The following is a 15,991-nucleotide window of genomic DNA, read 5'->3' on the forward strand; positions in this document are numbered from 1 at the left end:
CTTTCCAAACAAATTGCACAAAATATTTGGCTTTATTCCTTATGCTTTGTGGTAAAATCTTTGTTAAGTAAAAGCAAGAATATATACACAATACTGAATAGATTTTGTTTAGCAAGCTCTCAAAGCATATTTTCTCTGTAAACGGACAGGAAACAACAGATGTGTCTGTCGGCACAAAAGACACAGCTCAGTCCAGTTTGGAAAGTTCACAGGCAGTGACCCAGCTGCTTAATGTTGCTTCAGAAGATCAAGGGGAGGAAGAACAGCAACAAATGCAAACTAATTGGCAGCAAACTGTACATGTTGGACCTGATGAATCAGCTACAGCAATGTCCACTGTACAGACGGAGGAACAGGTACTTCCAGTACAGCTTTGCAATGCAGCACTGACAGATGAGCATACAATGGAATCACAGTCTGAAGTTGTCGTAAAGGAGCTGGAGGTTCTAACACACCAAACTTCACATGTCAGTAACACCGTAATCAGTGGCTCCCATGGAGTTAACAATATGAAACCGGGATCGAGGTTAGTTTATTTTTGCCACACAGATTTGATACTTTTCTGAACTTTGCTGCCAATAGTGGAAAATTACATCAAATCAAGACTGACATAGTTTTGGGAGACTTCTGTAATTTGCAACAAGGAGTAAAACCAAGTTGAAATGTTGATGCTATTTACCAAGTCCCAGAATCCAGCAAAACGAGCAGAATGCAGATCTTGATGAAGGGCTTACGCTTGAAATATCATCTCTCTTTAGATGCTGCCTGACCAACTGTGCTTTTCCAGCACCACACTCTTCAAGAAAGCAAATACCATAACAGAACATGCACTGTATAATAATGATTCCCTATAAAAGCAGAGACTAGTTTGGCTTTACAGCATATTGACAGATAACAATACAGTGAATAACATTAGCTGATCTATTCATGGTCCCTGATTTGTATTTATGAGTATATGTAGTAGACTTGGCAGGAGGTGGGGAGGGAGGAAAGGGAGGGAATGAAAAGTAGCTAAAGGTCACTATAAGCTACTTGTTTCCCTTCACTGTTGGTCAGATGCAAACACAAGTGAAAATATTAATTTATTATGAATGGTTACCGTTTGTCATATTTTAATCCACTTTTCACATTTAATCCTACACAGTAAGTGTTGGTAAAGTCATCTGCAGGGAAAGTACCTTAGCAGCGTATAACCCTGTTATTTGCTGAGTAATTGTATACTTGCTAACTTGAGTACTTGGGCAAAGGTGACAAAACATCATGTTTCTTGATTTGTCCATTGTACATTTTAAGGATGTTAAAATTTCGAAGATTGATATGCATTTTTTGGTTTGTTTCTACCCCTTATTCAAAAACAGTTAACACATGTAAATATAAATTGATGCACAAAAAAATCACATAGAAGAAATAAAATATGTCAATAAGGTAGTGTCGAAATGTGTGGTGCTGGAGAAGCACAGCCGGCCAGGCAGCATCTGAGGAACAGGAGAGTCGATGTTTCGAGCATAAGCTCTTCATCAGGAATGAGGGGGTGGGGCTAGGGGGAAACTAGCTGGGAATGCATAGGTAGATGAAGGTGGAGGTTGATGGTGATAGATTAGATTAGATTCCATACAATATGAAAATAGCCCTTCAGCCCAACAAGTCCACACTGACCCTCCGAAGGGTAACCCAGCCAGACCCATTCCTCTATCCTATCTATACCCTGGGCTAATGCTCTTAACACTATGGGCAGTTTAGATAGGTTGGACAGGAGGGTGGAGCGGATTGGTGGGCAGAGAGATGAGCGGGTAGGACAGTTAAAAGGCAGTGCCAAGTTAAAGGGTTGGATCTGTGATAAGGTTGGGGCTGGGGAAATGAGGAAACAGGTGAAATCAACATTGATCCTGTGTGGTTGGAGGGTGTCAAGGTGGAAGATGAGGCATTCTTCCTCCAGGCATGGAGTGACGAGAGTTTGGTGGTCGAGGCAGCCAAGGACTTGCATGTCCTTGGCGGAGTGGGAGGGGGAAGTTGAAGTATTCGGCCACAGGGCAGTGGGGTTTATAGGTGCATGTGTCCCAGACATGTGGAACAGTTCAGGGAACAAGTTGGCATCCTATCTCCCCAATGTAGAGGAGACCACAGGAGAGCAACAGACACAGTAGGTGACGTGTGTGGAGGTATAGGTAAGTCTCTGTCAGATGTGGAAGGATCTTTTGGGGCCTTGGATGGAGGTGAGGGGGGAGATGTGGGTGCAGGTTTTGCACCTCTTGCGATGGCAAGGGAAGTGCCAGGAGTGGAGTTTGGGTTGGTGGGGGGGGGTGAAGACCTAACAAGGGAGTTGCGGAGGGAATGGTCTCTGCGAAACATAGGTAGGGGTGGGAAGGGAAATGTATCCGTGGTGGTGGGGTCTGTTTGTCGCTGGCGGAAATGGCAGAGGATGATGCATTGTATCCGGAGGTTGGTGGGGTGGAAGGTGAGGACCAGGGTTTTATGTCTTTGTTGTGATTGGAGGAGTGGGGTTCAAAAGTGGAGGTGTAGGAAATGGAGGAGATGTGTTGAAAGGCATTGTTGACTACGTGGGAGGGGAAATTGCAGTCCCTGATTAGGGAAGCTATCTGGGATGTTCTATGGTGGAATTGGTCCTTCTCGGAGCAGATATGGCGGAGGAATTGCGAGTAAGGGATAGTGTTTTTGCAGGAGACGAGGTGGGAGAAGCTGTAGTCCAGGTAGCTGTGGAAGTTGGTGGGTTTGAAGTATATTCCTGTGTTGAGTCGGTCAGTGGAAATAGAAATGGAGATGGAGATGGAGAGGTCCAGGAAGGGAAGGGAGGTGTCCAAGATGGTCCAGGTGAACTTGAGGTCAGGGTGGAAGGTGTTCGTGAATTTGATAAACTGCTCAACCTCTTAGTATCGGTGCCACCTCCTGCTCCCACTGTCATCAATGCAGCGGAGGAAAAGGTGGGGAGTTGTGCCGATACAGCTGCGGAAGATGAACTGTTCCACATATCTGACGAAGAGGCAGACATAGTTGGGGCCCATGCGGGAGCCCATGGCAATCTACTTGGTCTGGAAAAAGTGGGAGGATTTGAAGGAACAATTGCTGAGGGTGAGGTCCAGCTCAGCCAATCGAATGAGCACGTCAGTGGAAGGGTACTGGTTGGGTCAGCGGGAGAGGAAGAAACTGAAGGATTGGAGGCCTTCGTCATGGCGGATGGATGTGTACAGGGTGAAATAAGGTAGTCCTAATGTCCAGTGAAGAATGTAAATAATTTCACAGAGAATATATTTTATCAAGTAAATGCTATACTTTTTTCCACCTCTGTCGTATTAATAGACAAGGTTTACAAGTACGACGCAGAAACAAAGCCAAAGGGCGAGCAAAATCCAGTTTGATGACTGGTGCCGCTCGGTCACGTCCACGTGTTATCCTGCCAGCAACCCCATCCAATGCAGGTAGGTATTAGTGTGGTGATACAAAATTCTTGGTCTTAATACTTGTAAAAATAATCAGATTATTGGCAATTATTGAGCTGCGTATGGAGCTATCTGGACAGATGCGAAATCCTTGGTCAAATTTAGCTTCCAAAGATTGAAAGTATTTAGGAGGATAATTCCAGAGTTGAGGGTCATGGCAGTGAAAGTTTGAGGGGTGTGGAGGCATGTTTGATCTCAGAGTGGACAAGGCTATGGAAATAGGAAGGGGCAAGGCCAGAGTGTAATTTGAAAATTAGGCAAACCTTTAAATGTGAAACTAGTAAAGGCAATTACCCCATATGCCTTCTTAACCACCCTATGTACTCTTGCCCTGCTACTTTCGAAAAGCAAAATCCCTCTGATCTTCAGTACTTTCCAGCATCCTACCATTCAAAGTGTAATTCCTTACCTTATGACCCTTCCCCAAGTACGTTTCTTTCAGCTTCCCACCTGACCAGTCTGTCTATAACTCTCAGCGATTTACCCTCCTCTCCCTCCCCTACCCATCTACCCATCAACCAATTTTCATGTCATCTGTGTGCTCCGTGATCATTTTCCCCTACATTTAAGTCTAAATTATTAACGTGCACTACAGAAAGCCTCTGCACTGAGCCCTGTGGAACCTTACTGCAAGTAGATGTTCAGTCGTAGAAATATCCCTCAACTATCACCTGTCTCTCTGCCAATTTTGGCTACTGTGTGCCACTTTGCCTTGGATATCATTGACTCTTACTTTCTTGATCAGTCTGCCTTGCTAAAGTCCATGTTCACTAAACGAAATGAATTTGCCCAAACAACGCGACTGGTTGCTGCTTTTAAAAACCTGATCAAATTTGTCAAATGCCATCTTCCCTGAATCCAAACTGACTATCCTTGATCCTTATCTGTCTAAGTTCAGATATTTTCTGTTCATCACAATTCTTTCTAATCTCCCCACCACAGAGATTAGACTGGCCAGAAATTTCCTCTTCTGTCCTTTTCTGGCTCTTTTTTTAAAAAGTAGACAACATTAGCACGCCTCTGGACCTCACCTGCAGTTGGAGAGGATTTTAAAGTTACTGCCAAGGGTCCTAATAGCTCCACCCTTGCCTCCTTCAATATTCAGGAATACATCTCATATGGTCCTGCAGATTTGTCCTCTTTTTAAGGCAGCTCAATCGATCAGTACCTATTCTCTATCCATGGATGTAAGTTTGTTCGCTGAGCTGGAAGGTTCTTTTTCAGACGTTTTGTCACCATACTGGGTAACAGCATTATCTCCGGTGAAGTACTGGTGGTATGGCCCACTTTTTATTTGTGTTTAGGTTTCCTTGAGTTAGTGTTGTCGTTTCCTGTACTTTTTTTCTCGGCGTGGTAAATGGGATCAAAGTCAATGTGTTTGTTGATAGAGTTCTGGTTAGAGTGCCATGCTTCTAGGAATTCTCACGCGTGTCTCCGTTTGGCTTGTCCTCAGATGGATGTGTTGTCCCAGTCGAAGTGGTGTCCTTCCTCATCTGTATGTAAGGATACTAATGATAGAGGGTCATGTCTTTTTGTGGCTAGTTTTCTGCCTGTTTGTTCAATGTAGTGTTTGTTACAGTTTTTGCAAGGTATTTTGTAAATGACATTAATTTTGCTTGTTGTCTGTATAGGGTCTTTCAAGTTCATCAGCTGCTGTTTTATTGTGTTGGTGGGTTTGTGGGCTACCATGATGCCAAGAGGTCTGAGTAGTCTGGCAGTCATTTCCAAGATGTCTTTGATGTAGGGGAGAGTGGCTAGGGTCTCTGGATGCATTTTGTCTGCTTGTTTGGGTTTGTTGCTGAGAAAATCAGCAGACTGTGTTCATTGGGTACTCATTCTTTTTGAATACGCTGTCATTTTCCTCTGCTCTTTGTAGTTCCTCTGTGCTGCAGTGTGTAGTGGCTCGTTGAAATAATGTTCTGATGCAGCTTCGATTGTGGGTGTTGGGGTGATTGCTTCTGTAGTTCAGTATTTGGTCTGTATGTGGTATTTTCCTGTTGATGCTGGTTTGAAGTTCCCCCATTCACCAATCCCTGAGAAAAAGAACAGCAAGTGACATTGCCACAAAAAAATGACATGACCAACCCAAGGAAACCTAAACACATAAATAAAAGGCGGGCCATACCACCAGTGCTTCACCAGAGTCCTACTGATGATGTTGCCTAGTATGAAATGTCTGAAAACGAATCTTCCAGCTCAACGAGAGAACTTACATGCAGAACCTCAACCTGAGCCACAAATCTTCTCAAAACTCCGTATTCTCTATCTATATTAATTTTTTTCTAATGTTTTGCTGTCTTCCATCCTAATGTCTATACCAGAGTTGTCTATTCTTTTCCATTGTGAAGGCCAGCATAAAAGTTTTATTGAAAACTCTGCCCACATCTTCTTAGACCATACAGTATCATTATTTCTACCCTTTCCATGTTTAAAAAAATACTGTGTTTTTTCCTTTAGTCTGCCTTGGCCTCAATCATATTTTAGTAACATTAGCCTTTTCCCAATTTAGAACTTCTTTTCCCAACTTGTTCTTGTTTAAAATGCTCCTTGACTGGTGTACTTTTGACCTGCTAGAGCTCATCTTCAAATATTAGCTCGAGAACTGCCCCCTTCCTTGTTTGGCTTTTTACGTGCTGGCCAAAAAAAACTTCTCTTTGTTACGTAAGGACTTTTTTTCCTTACCTACCTTCAGTACTAAAACTACCCAGTTAATATTTTGGGTATTTTAAAAAAACTCATAAATGCTATTACTGCCTTGTTATACTTGCACTTCTTTGAAATTTGATTGTATATTTATTCCTCTAAGTCCTGCTGACTGTATGGGACTAATAGTACGCACTCAGTAACATGTTTGCCCCTTTTGTGTTTTTTTCACTTGTATCCATCGGTTTTATTTGATCCTTCCATGATATCATCTCTCCTCACTGCTATAATTGATTCCTTGATCAATATTGCTTTTAGAAATCAGATTTTAGATTTGCAATCAAAATCATGCATTGTAGTTGTAACACAGCAAGTATGTGTCTTAGCAGAGCTTCTGCTTAAAATATGTGTGGATGTCAAACAATTTTATTTTAAGTGCCCTTTTGTCCATCTCTACAAATTTCCCCATATCCTTTGCTGAAGAACAGTTTTGCCCCATCGATAAAAATACTCATCCCTGGTATTGTTCTAATAGATCTCCACATCTTGGCATTTTTCTTAAAATGTGCTTAGCAGCAGTTGACATTAGTGGAAGCCCAGTCATGAATGTTATACTATACTGTGTTTTCTTTAGCTTCACAGTCTGGGGTCACCTATATTCGAGTGGTTACAATGCCTGTCAATCAAGCAGAACCAGCAGAATCTAATGTGTCTTCACCAAGTCAGAAAGCCATAGGTATGCAACCTTTTAGTCAATTAAAAGCAATATTTCCCACTCTATTTCCTAGTAATTTGCTAGTATAAAAACTCTCTATCAAATATCTATTCCATGATATCATGTGCTGAATATTAACCCGAAAGCAGGATAGTTGAGTCCAATTTTGTTGTCCACAATCTTTCTGATTGGAAATTTTCCAAAATTCAATATTTGACAAACGTTCTTTTATAGAAGACAGTCTTCCAGTCCATTTGAATTAACTGCATGTAATTAAAATTGGCTTAAAAGCTATCACTGAGGTGCTGTTTTCCTGAGGGAATAAGTTTGGGTTGAAGCCTGCATTTCACCACAGTGGTGTTTCATACTCAGCTAAAAGCCAAAATATTTTGCCCACTGATGCCTAAATGGTATCAGGAGGGTTACAAGCCTTTGATCTGATGGCGTTCTTAATCCTCCCTTGGCTGCTACAACTTTGCTGCAAAGAGTTAAACCCTGTAACCTAGCAAAATGGTCACTTGTTTAAACGTCTCCTAATTCCGTGACAAGCCCGGGCATGGTCTTTGCCTGCTTTCAGTTGGTTTGAAAAAGACAGCTGTCAACTCCCGCCCCCCCCCCCAAAGACAGGCTTTTAACAAGCACTTATCTACTTTAGTTGACGTAATTCAGAGCACAGGCATGTTTGGAAACTCACGCAGCCGCCACCATTCCAAATGTCGCATCAACCTGCATGACACCACTGCTGGGTTTGTTTTTCAACCATCCATCTGCCACTGCATTCTGAATTAGTCTCTGATAGTCTGACCCTATGTGTCTCAAGTTTGAATGTCACTACATTTTACTTGCATGTTACTTTTCTGTTCTGTTCTAGTACATTGCATTTCCTTCTAATTATTAGAACAAATTTTTAAAATTTGAGAGTGTAGTTCAAAATTTGAAGACTATTTATATTATAGGAATCTATTCATGGAATTGTAATCCTAAAACTCATTTATAGTTTTCTATAAATTTTTGTGCTTTTGTTTGTATATAGCTAATGGTTGAAAGACTGCAATTCTGTAGCTGTTTAATGCTGGAAAATTGCTGTCAATTTTGTAAATAAAATACGAGTAAGGCAAAGTACAGTGAAGTCCACGTTGTCTGGATCACAAGCATCTGGAATTGCCATGCAACCAACATCCAAGATTGAAAAGGAGAATTCTGGATAGTTGGGATTCAGATAAAGGGGACTTTACTGGCATTAGCAATTAGAAGGGAATTATGGTTCAGATTCTTTAATAAAGCTAGTTCAAGACTTGACTTATTGATAAAGACAAAAGTACCCAGAATGACCAGGATGCAGGTATTTATGACTGGTCCCAGTGCTTGTTGTTAAAACACATTCAACTTGTGGCAGTGATGAGCTGAGTTTTCCCAGCCACCAATATTATTTCTCATGCAACTGACATGTTCAGGTAACTGGCAGCCCCATTGCTTGTGCATGCTGGATATGGGGAGATTATTGTAACATGTATGTAAAATTAGAGTGAATCCTGAACCTTTAGCAAGCTGAGAATTCATTTTGAAGATTATCACATTGTTACTTAAAAAAAACACCAGCAATTTGTATCATGGAATTTAACATGTGGCCTAGGATTAGGATGAAAAAATAAATTTAAACCAACTGATCGTTATGCAGGAATCTTGGAGTTTGTCACCATAGTGTTCTATTGTCCAAAACGATTATATCAAAAGATAATATAATAACAAAACTACTTCATGCGATAGGAGAAAACTAAAAATTGTTATTCTTTTTTAGCTAGAGGCTCCTTGGCAAAGAGCTTATTGAGTTCTCCTCCTCCATCAGGTCTGAAACCCAGCACCTTAAAACAACTGGGGCATTCTGTTTTACATCCGAATTATGAAGAGGAAGAACAGGTATGTTTGCTATTTAAGGAGAAAGTGAGGTCTGCAGATGCTGGAGATCAGAGCTGAAAATGTGTTGCTGGAAAAGCGCAGCAGGTCAGGCAGCATCCAGGGAACAGGAGAATCGACGTTTCGGGCATAAGCCCTTCTTCAGGAATCCTGAAGAAGGGCTTATGCCCGAAACGTCGATTCTCCTGTTCCCTGGATGCTGCCTGACCTGCTGCGCTTTTCCAGCAACACATTTTCAGCTCATGTTTGCTATTTACTAAAATGAGCGATTTTAATATTTTGTGATATCAAAGTAACTTGAATAGGCATTCCAGTTAAAGAATGTTAGCTCATTTTATTTTAAAAACTCATATATTATTCCTAATTTTGCTTTCATCTGAGTTGAGCTGACAGAATTGAAGGGAAAAAGTGGTTGTCCCACAATCCAATTGTGATTCCTGCACTTTTACTGATCAGGAAACATGTTTGAGAGGGCAACCTCCCTCAGGAAAGAAAGGTTAGCCTGGAATAATGTCTTCAATGTTATACTGAAATTGTAAATGTCAACCCCTTAATTAGCTATAATCCATGAGGGGCTATACGTATCCCTTTTTGTTCTCTGCATTTCCATGGGTTGCTATGGAAATGCATCAAATCTGACAGCAGAATGGCCAAAAAGGGTCCCTAGTAAACTTGCTCTTTGAGATTCTTTGAGGGCCAGGAGAAGTAAAGGTGTTTTACCAGGTTGCACCAGGAGGTCCTCGGCTCCTCTAGACCAGATATTCCTCATTGTTGCCTTATGCCTCTAGCAGTGTCATTCAAAGGATGAATTTTCCACTTCCATCTCAACCTGTGACATTTCCCACTGACTTCAGGCAGATCACAGTCCATTATTTTGGGAGACTTCATGTTAAAATCATGTAGCTCTCACACAAGTTCTCTGTGAAGAGGTTTCACTCCAAATTAAAATCAAGCTCTATTCCACTGTACAAATGACTAAAATGTTGTTTCATTTCGTAATGGACTCTCCTAAAAGTAGCATTCAAGCTAGCCATCTTTGTTTAATACTAAGCTGTTTGTTATCATTTTTAAGCTTAGTATGATTTATAAACCTTCGCTTATTCCTGCCGACCAGGCCATTGCTAACTTCAAAAGAGTTTCAAGCTATTGCTTCTCCATATTTTGGTTAGAATGTTAAATTGCTGCTTTGTGCTTTGCATGATATCATCCTCCAAAGTGCATGTTAATTTAAAGGATGTCTGTCTAGGTGATAGATTTGCCTTTCAGTTGGGTAGGACTGCAAATCAGAGTCTAGATTAAAGGGCTTCATCCTGATGAAGGGCTTTTGCCCAAAACGTCGATTTTCCTGCTCCTCTGAAGCTGCCTGACCTGCTGTGTTTTTCCAGCAGCACTTTAACCTAGACTGCACTACCTCATAGTATATTATTTTCTTGTGTTTATACCTTTTGAGTGAGGGATAATCTAATCCGAGGCTATTAGCAATACTAGAATATAAAGTTAAATTAATAATTGAATCAAGAAATATGGAGCAAGAGCAGGCGAATTGAGTCAAGAGAAATGTATATCCGTCTTGATATTGAAGAAGTCTGGTCTGTCATTTTAAGGGGCAATTGGTTTTTGTATCTTCAACATTCACCTTTTTTTTTCAACTGTTAGGCAGGTGGTCATTCATTTGTAACTGTGTAGTTATAAAGAATATTTGTTTTTCTTTATCTATAGACAGGATTAAAAGCTGCCACAGAGAATGGGTCACCTCAGGCGGGTGCAGTTTCAGTCAAAACTGTGTGTCTGACTCTTCCAAAAACAAACAAAGCCAGCGCCTTTGTAAGTACAGTATAGTAATTGAAACTCAGTTAGAACTTTGATTGCAATATTCTGTAGTTTTTAATTATCATTACAATTTCCACAATGAAAGCATCAGTCAAACCCTGTGTCTGCGTGGGTTTCCTCTGGGTGCTCCGGTTTCCTCCCACAGTCCAAAGATGTGCAGGTCAGGTGAATTGGCCATGCTAAATTGCCCATAGTGTTAGGTAAGGGGTACATGTAGAGGTATGGGTGGGTTGCGCTTCGGCAGGGCGGTGTGGACTTGTTGGGCTGAAGGGCCTGTTTCCACACTGTAAGTAATCTAATCATCCTGCAAAGTATGGCTCTTTGGTCATTTGTTACTTTAATGGATCCTAGCCCAGATGGCAGATTTGACTTGCAGTTGAGTGGAAATGCTGCCCCATTTGAGAAACTGGAAATCGTAGAAGGGTTAATCCCTGCCTTGAGAAGGCTTTGGACGAAGCCGAGGATTGGATATCAGCTCTCAGAAGGTGCTAAGGGACAACATTATTGCACCTAGTTTCCTTTCTTCCCAAAGTTATTTTTAGCTCCATCAAGCTGCAGAGTTTCCCAGAAATTGACTTGCTTTGTTTAGATTTACAAAGTGACCTGGTTTTAATCTGAAACTATTAATCTCATTAAGATATTAAAATTCCACCAGTCTGCCAGGAGTGGGTTGATTTGCCTTTCATCTGTCCTACCAACATTAAACCTGGAGGTGAATGGATTGGAATTGAGGTTGAGCCTTGTCAAATTTTAGCATTTTGTGTACCCTAACCCACCCATTTTTTGGGAATTTAAAATAGTCTGGATGTTGCTGCCAAGTGGACTTACAGTGTCTTTACTTATGGTACAGAAGTAGGAGTAGAGGCAAGAGGTGAGTAAACGAAAAGAGAGTTTTGTTCCTCTGGGCAAATACCTGTCCACTCAAATTTCTTTTGATGGCACTGCAGGCATCAGTAGAATGTGGAAGAAACCAAGTATGGAGCTGTATCCTATGTATGTGGCCATTTACCAAGAGTCCCAATGTTGCTATGTTCCTAGTAACCTTGTAAAGTGTTTGTTGTGTTATGAATTATGAGCTTTTAGATTCTCTTCCTGAGGTAATTCTGAGTGTATTATGTGATTCTTTATGAAGTCTTCTGTATTTACGTTTCTAGCATGGTGTGTGTCAATAATCTAACATTTATTGTGCTCTTAAGGACCTTGGTTTGGCAACTTGCAGAGGTAAAGGACGTTGCAAGAATCCCAAATGTACATATGTCTACATGAACCGGTACAAACCAGGAATCTGTCCAAAGTGTGGCTATGACTTCACAAGAGACAAACAGGATATAAAGCCATCAAAACCTGCTGTGAGTACTATATCCAAGATAAATAGTGTACAATAACAAGGTTCAGAAAGGAACAAAGTAAGCCATTAGCCCATGAGCTTGTCTCATAATTTACTACATTTTCTTCAAAAGTTTGGTGTCCAGAACTGTACTGAATATTCTGGATGTGATCCAACCAGAACTTTATATGACAGAAGGAGACTTCTGCACTGTTTACAGTGTGACCTATTTTTGTGTCATTGCAATTTTAGATATGTGGTTTTCTATCCAACCCAATTCATTAGTGCACACGGTGATTAGCTGTGGAATCGATGCCGAACTTTGTGAGACACAACTGCTCACAAAGGTCACTTATGTTCCTTCAGTACCACTGGTTTCTATCACTGCAAGTAAATAGCATAATTGAAGTTCCTCAGTTTACCAATTCAACTATCTCTTTTTAAAAAAAAATGATCAGGTTTATCAGTCATGGATCTACCTTTCACAGGCTCTTGCTGGCCGTGTCTCATCAACTGAAGATTTTCAAATATTCAGTCACCCATCTTTAATTGTGGACCCTAGAAATTTCCTGACAACAGATTAGGTGACCTGGTCTCTAATTCCCTTATTTTTATCTTTGTCACCTCTCTTAAATGGTGGAGTGCAGACTTCCAGTCTGAATGAATGATTACTGAATTGTGAGAAATTCAAAAAAATATACTTGGGATATCGGCAATATTCTTCAAATTCTTTGAATGGAAACTATCTAATGTTGGGGATTTGTCACTCTTTTTTTGTGTTTGTTCTGTTAATTTGCCTGAGTACCTGATTCCATATTTGTTTCCTCTGAATCTCTGACATTCCAACCTCAAACAATCCTGAAAATATTGTCTCTCAGTGTTAGCTCAGCATGTAGGAGTCAAGCAGGTGGTGCTGGAAAAGCACAGCCGAGGCGTCCTAGGAGCAGGGTTATTTCTTCTTTTCCCTTATTTCGAAAGGTTATCAGTTTTCGAGGGCCTACATTGCTCCTGACAACCTCTTTTATATTTGAATATAATTATAAATTTTGTTGATTTTTAAAAAAATGCTTTGTCTTTTTGTCATACTTTTTTGAAGTGCTTACTATATGTTTTATCACCCTTTGCTTTGCTTTGCACTTTTCTCATTTTCCAGAGTCTGTCTTTTTTTGTTTTTTCTGATAAGTTTCATTTTGCTGCTTATGTCTTTTGTTGTTTATGGCTGTCATTTGGCAAATAGAGTTCTTGTCCTTTAAGGGCATAAAGGACCAATCTTTAATTGGTTTTCAAACATTACCAACCTTCAATTTTTTTAAACCTATTATCAGATATACCCAGTTAACTGCAGACAGGCTGTAGCTTTAATGCTGCTTGGACCTAAATCTTATAGCTCTTGCGTTTCTCCCTTTCAAGTACCAAACTTGAGTCATTCGTATTATGATGACTATTTGACAAATGTTCTCATGCCATTGGACTGTTAACTGCATTCATTTGATCAATGATTCTAACAAAGTATGCCCACTTATTTGTTCTAAAACATGCCATATATGTTCATGTATTTTTCAACAAAAAATAAGGAGTGAACCTTTACACAAGTTGACAACCTGTCTTGATGAGTGCAAGATTAAAAACTTGTGCAGCATGTTCCTTTTGTCATGCGTACTCATGTTCTGTACTACCAAACTAGATGTTCAAGGTATTGCAGATAGCTTCTGGTTCCTTTTTATTTGTTTATATTTTTAAAAATATGAAGTTTTCCATTTTAATTTCAGATAAACAGCGCACTTTCCTTGGGTCTGTTGAATCCAGAGGAGGGGCTAACTCAGGCCTCAAAGGATTTACAACGCCAGACTACATTGCTACTGCTCAGGAGAACAGTTCAAATCCCTGAGAATGAGGCTGAACTTCATGAAGTTTTTAGTCTAATTCAGGAAATGAACAGCTCAAGGTTGATCTTATCGACAGTAAATGAGACCATAACACTTGAACAAAATTCATGGCCTAATTACTTTGAATCTTCAGCCACGATCTGTGGTTTGTGTGACAGCCAGTTGTACAAGGGTGGACAGAAGTAAGGATCTTTTTTTACTCCAGTGTTATCTACTTGAGTACTGCATTGTTATACAAGGCGTGCCTTGGAATTGAGAAACAAGTATGTCTATCTGTTACTAATCTTTCACCATACTGTGGGGAATTGGATGTTGCTGAGCAAGGGTCAAAGCTCACTGCTGTGATGTTGTATAAAATAATTTGAAGTTTCAACATTTAGGAAGCTGCATTCCAGATTATTTGTTTATCTGCTGCTGCCGCCTGCTTTTTTGTTTGTTTGTGGACTGTGGGCATCACTGGTTAGACCAGCATTTATTGCTCACCCTTATTGCCTTGGGTAGTTGCAGGTGATAATGAGCTATCTCCTTGAACTGCTGTCGTCCTCAAAGGGAAGTTCATTGAATACATTGGTTCTGCTCTAAAGTGGGTTTATTCAATGCGAATTGGCTATAACACGATTGAAGAATATCGACCATTATTTGTAGAAACTGAACTTTCTTTACCTGTATTCGCAATAATGCGATTCCGGCTCCATCAGTTTAAATGGTGCTGCTATTAAATGATTTTCTTATAATACAGGAACAGAACTATCACATTATATCAAAACTGACTGTACATTGAGATAGATTCATGCGAGATGTATTAAGTGTCAATGTATTGCAAAATTATTCACATAGTGTGCTTTTCCTGAAAACATCAGACTTCTTTGGCATGCTTTAGTTATCCTTTAGAGGCCATTTTTGCTCGTACTTCTTGAGCATCATTATTTTTTATTTTCTGTGATATGGGTTTCACTGAAATGTCCATTTATTTCCCATTCTTAATTATTCTTGAATTGGTTGGCTTTCTGGGTCGTTTTTAAGGGCAGTTAAGGTTGCAGTGGATTTGGAATACTGTGTAGATCAAGCTGGATAAGAATGGTAAATTTCCTTCCCTAAAGAACATTAATGAAACAGATGGACCTTTGCATTAATCAGTGATAAGTTGTAAAAGTCACCAACACTGATATGCCAGATGAATTCACCTCACATCTGTGATGGATTTGAACCCCTGTTCCTTGAGCATTAACCTGGGCTTCCAGTGACACATGACTGCTGTGCCACTGTCTTCCTCCCAAATTGAACATTAAAAGAATATATTTAATTTGCAGAAGAAGACTAATTAGAGAGAATGTTGGTTATAAAATGTATGTACCATTAATGAGCTGCAGAGGCTCTGGATGGCTTGGGCTACAAATTGGCTGTTCCATTTTTGTGATTGGTAACTATGTTGAAGGAGGGAAGGTTCACACTCAAGTTCTATTTATTTGCCTTCTAATTTGTGGCCAGGTTTTGCATTTGCTCAGTTACTTCTGCAGATAGACTTGCTAATATTGAAAGCTGATTGTGTAATGAATCTAGGACATAAGCCCAGGTCTTACCAGTCCATAGCTCATTGCTGAACATTTGAACCATCAAATTGCTCAGAACATGGGAAGAGGAGGACAAAAAAATCCTGTGTAGCTTAAGACAAATAAAATTGGCTCCTTATCCCTGAGGATAATTAAAATTAAAATATAGCTCAAGATGTTAGGACAGCATGTACTTGGAGCACTCTTGGAGCAGTTCACGTGTTCTCTGACTCTATGCACAACAATGCTCTAATTAAATATTAACCAGTAACTGAGCTGTACAGAACCAAGAAGGTTTGACCTTCTGTGATTTCAGGGAAACTGATTAGAGCAACAATTGTAAACAAAGAGCATCTCCATTTGTTTATAGAGAATTACAATTATTAAAAACTAGAATAAACCTTTTAATGATGGAATTTCATTTCGATGAATGTGAGGTGTTGCATTTTTTGAAAAAGCAAACCAGGGCATGGTAAGGTCCTGGGGCGTGATGCTGAGCCATGAGATCTTGGAGTGCAGGTTCATAGCTCCTTGAAAGTGGAGTCGCAGGTATACAGGATGGTGAAAAAGGCATTTGGCTTGCCTTTATCGGAGTTGGGAGTCATGTTGCTGCTGTACAGAACATTGGTTAGGCCACTGTTTGAATACTGCATGCAGTTTTGGTCTCCCTG

The 15,991-nt window shown here is 40.2% G+C and overlaps 1 protein-coding gene across 5 annotated transcripts in view; it reads left to right on the plus strand.

The window, feature by feature from the left end:
- Window positions 1-15,991, plus strand: part of hmgxb3 (HMG box domain containing 3) — a 92,469-nt gene that overhangs the window by 32,367 nt on the left and 44,111 nt on the right. For 4 of the 5 annotated variants that reach the window (XM_043703262.2, XM_087995202.1, XM_043703264.2 and 1 more), the window contains exons 8-14: window positions 150-526; window positions 3,316-3,434; window positions 6,733-6,834; window positions 8,612-8,730; window positions 10,447-10,551; window positions 11,754-11,906; window positions 13,654-13,952. In XM_043703262.2, coding sequence (XP_043559197.2) covers window positions 150-526; window positions 3,316-3,434; window positions 6,733-6,834; window positions 8,612-8,730; window positions 10,447-10,551; window positions 11,754-11,906; window positions 13,654-13,952 — 1,274 coding nt within the window. The remainder of the gene's footprint in view (window positions 1-149; window positions 527-3,315; window positions 3,435-6,732; window positions 6,835-8,611; window positions 8,731-10,446; window positions 10,552-11,753; window positions 11,907-13,653; window positions 13,953-15,991) is intronic. The other variant, XM_087995201.1, reaches the window with a different exon arrangement.

This window comes from Chiloscyllium plagiosum, unplaced genomic scaffold (genome assembly GCF_037043375.1).
Source record: "Chiloscyllium plagiosum isolate Xiang-an unplaced genomic scaffold, Cpla_swu_hap1 HiC_scaffold_16, whole genome shotgun sequence".
Lineage (NCBI taxonomy): Eukaryota > Metazoa > Chordata > Chondrichthyes > Orectolobiformes > Hemiscylliidae > Chiloscyllium > Chiloscyllium plagiosum.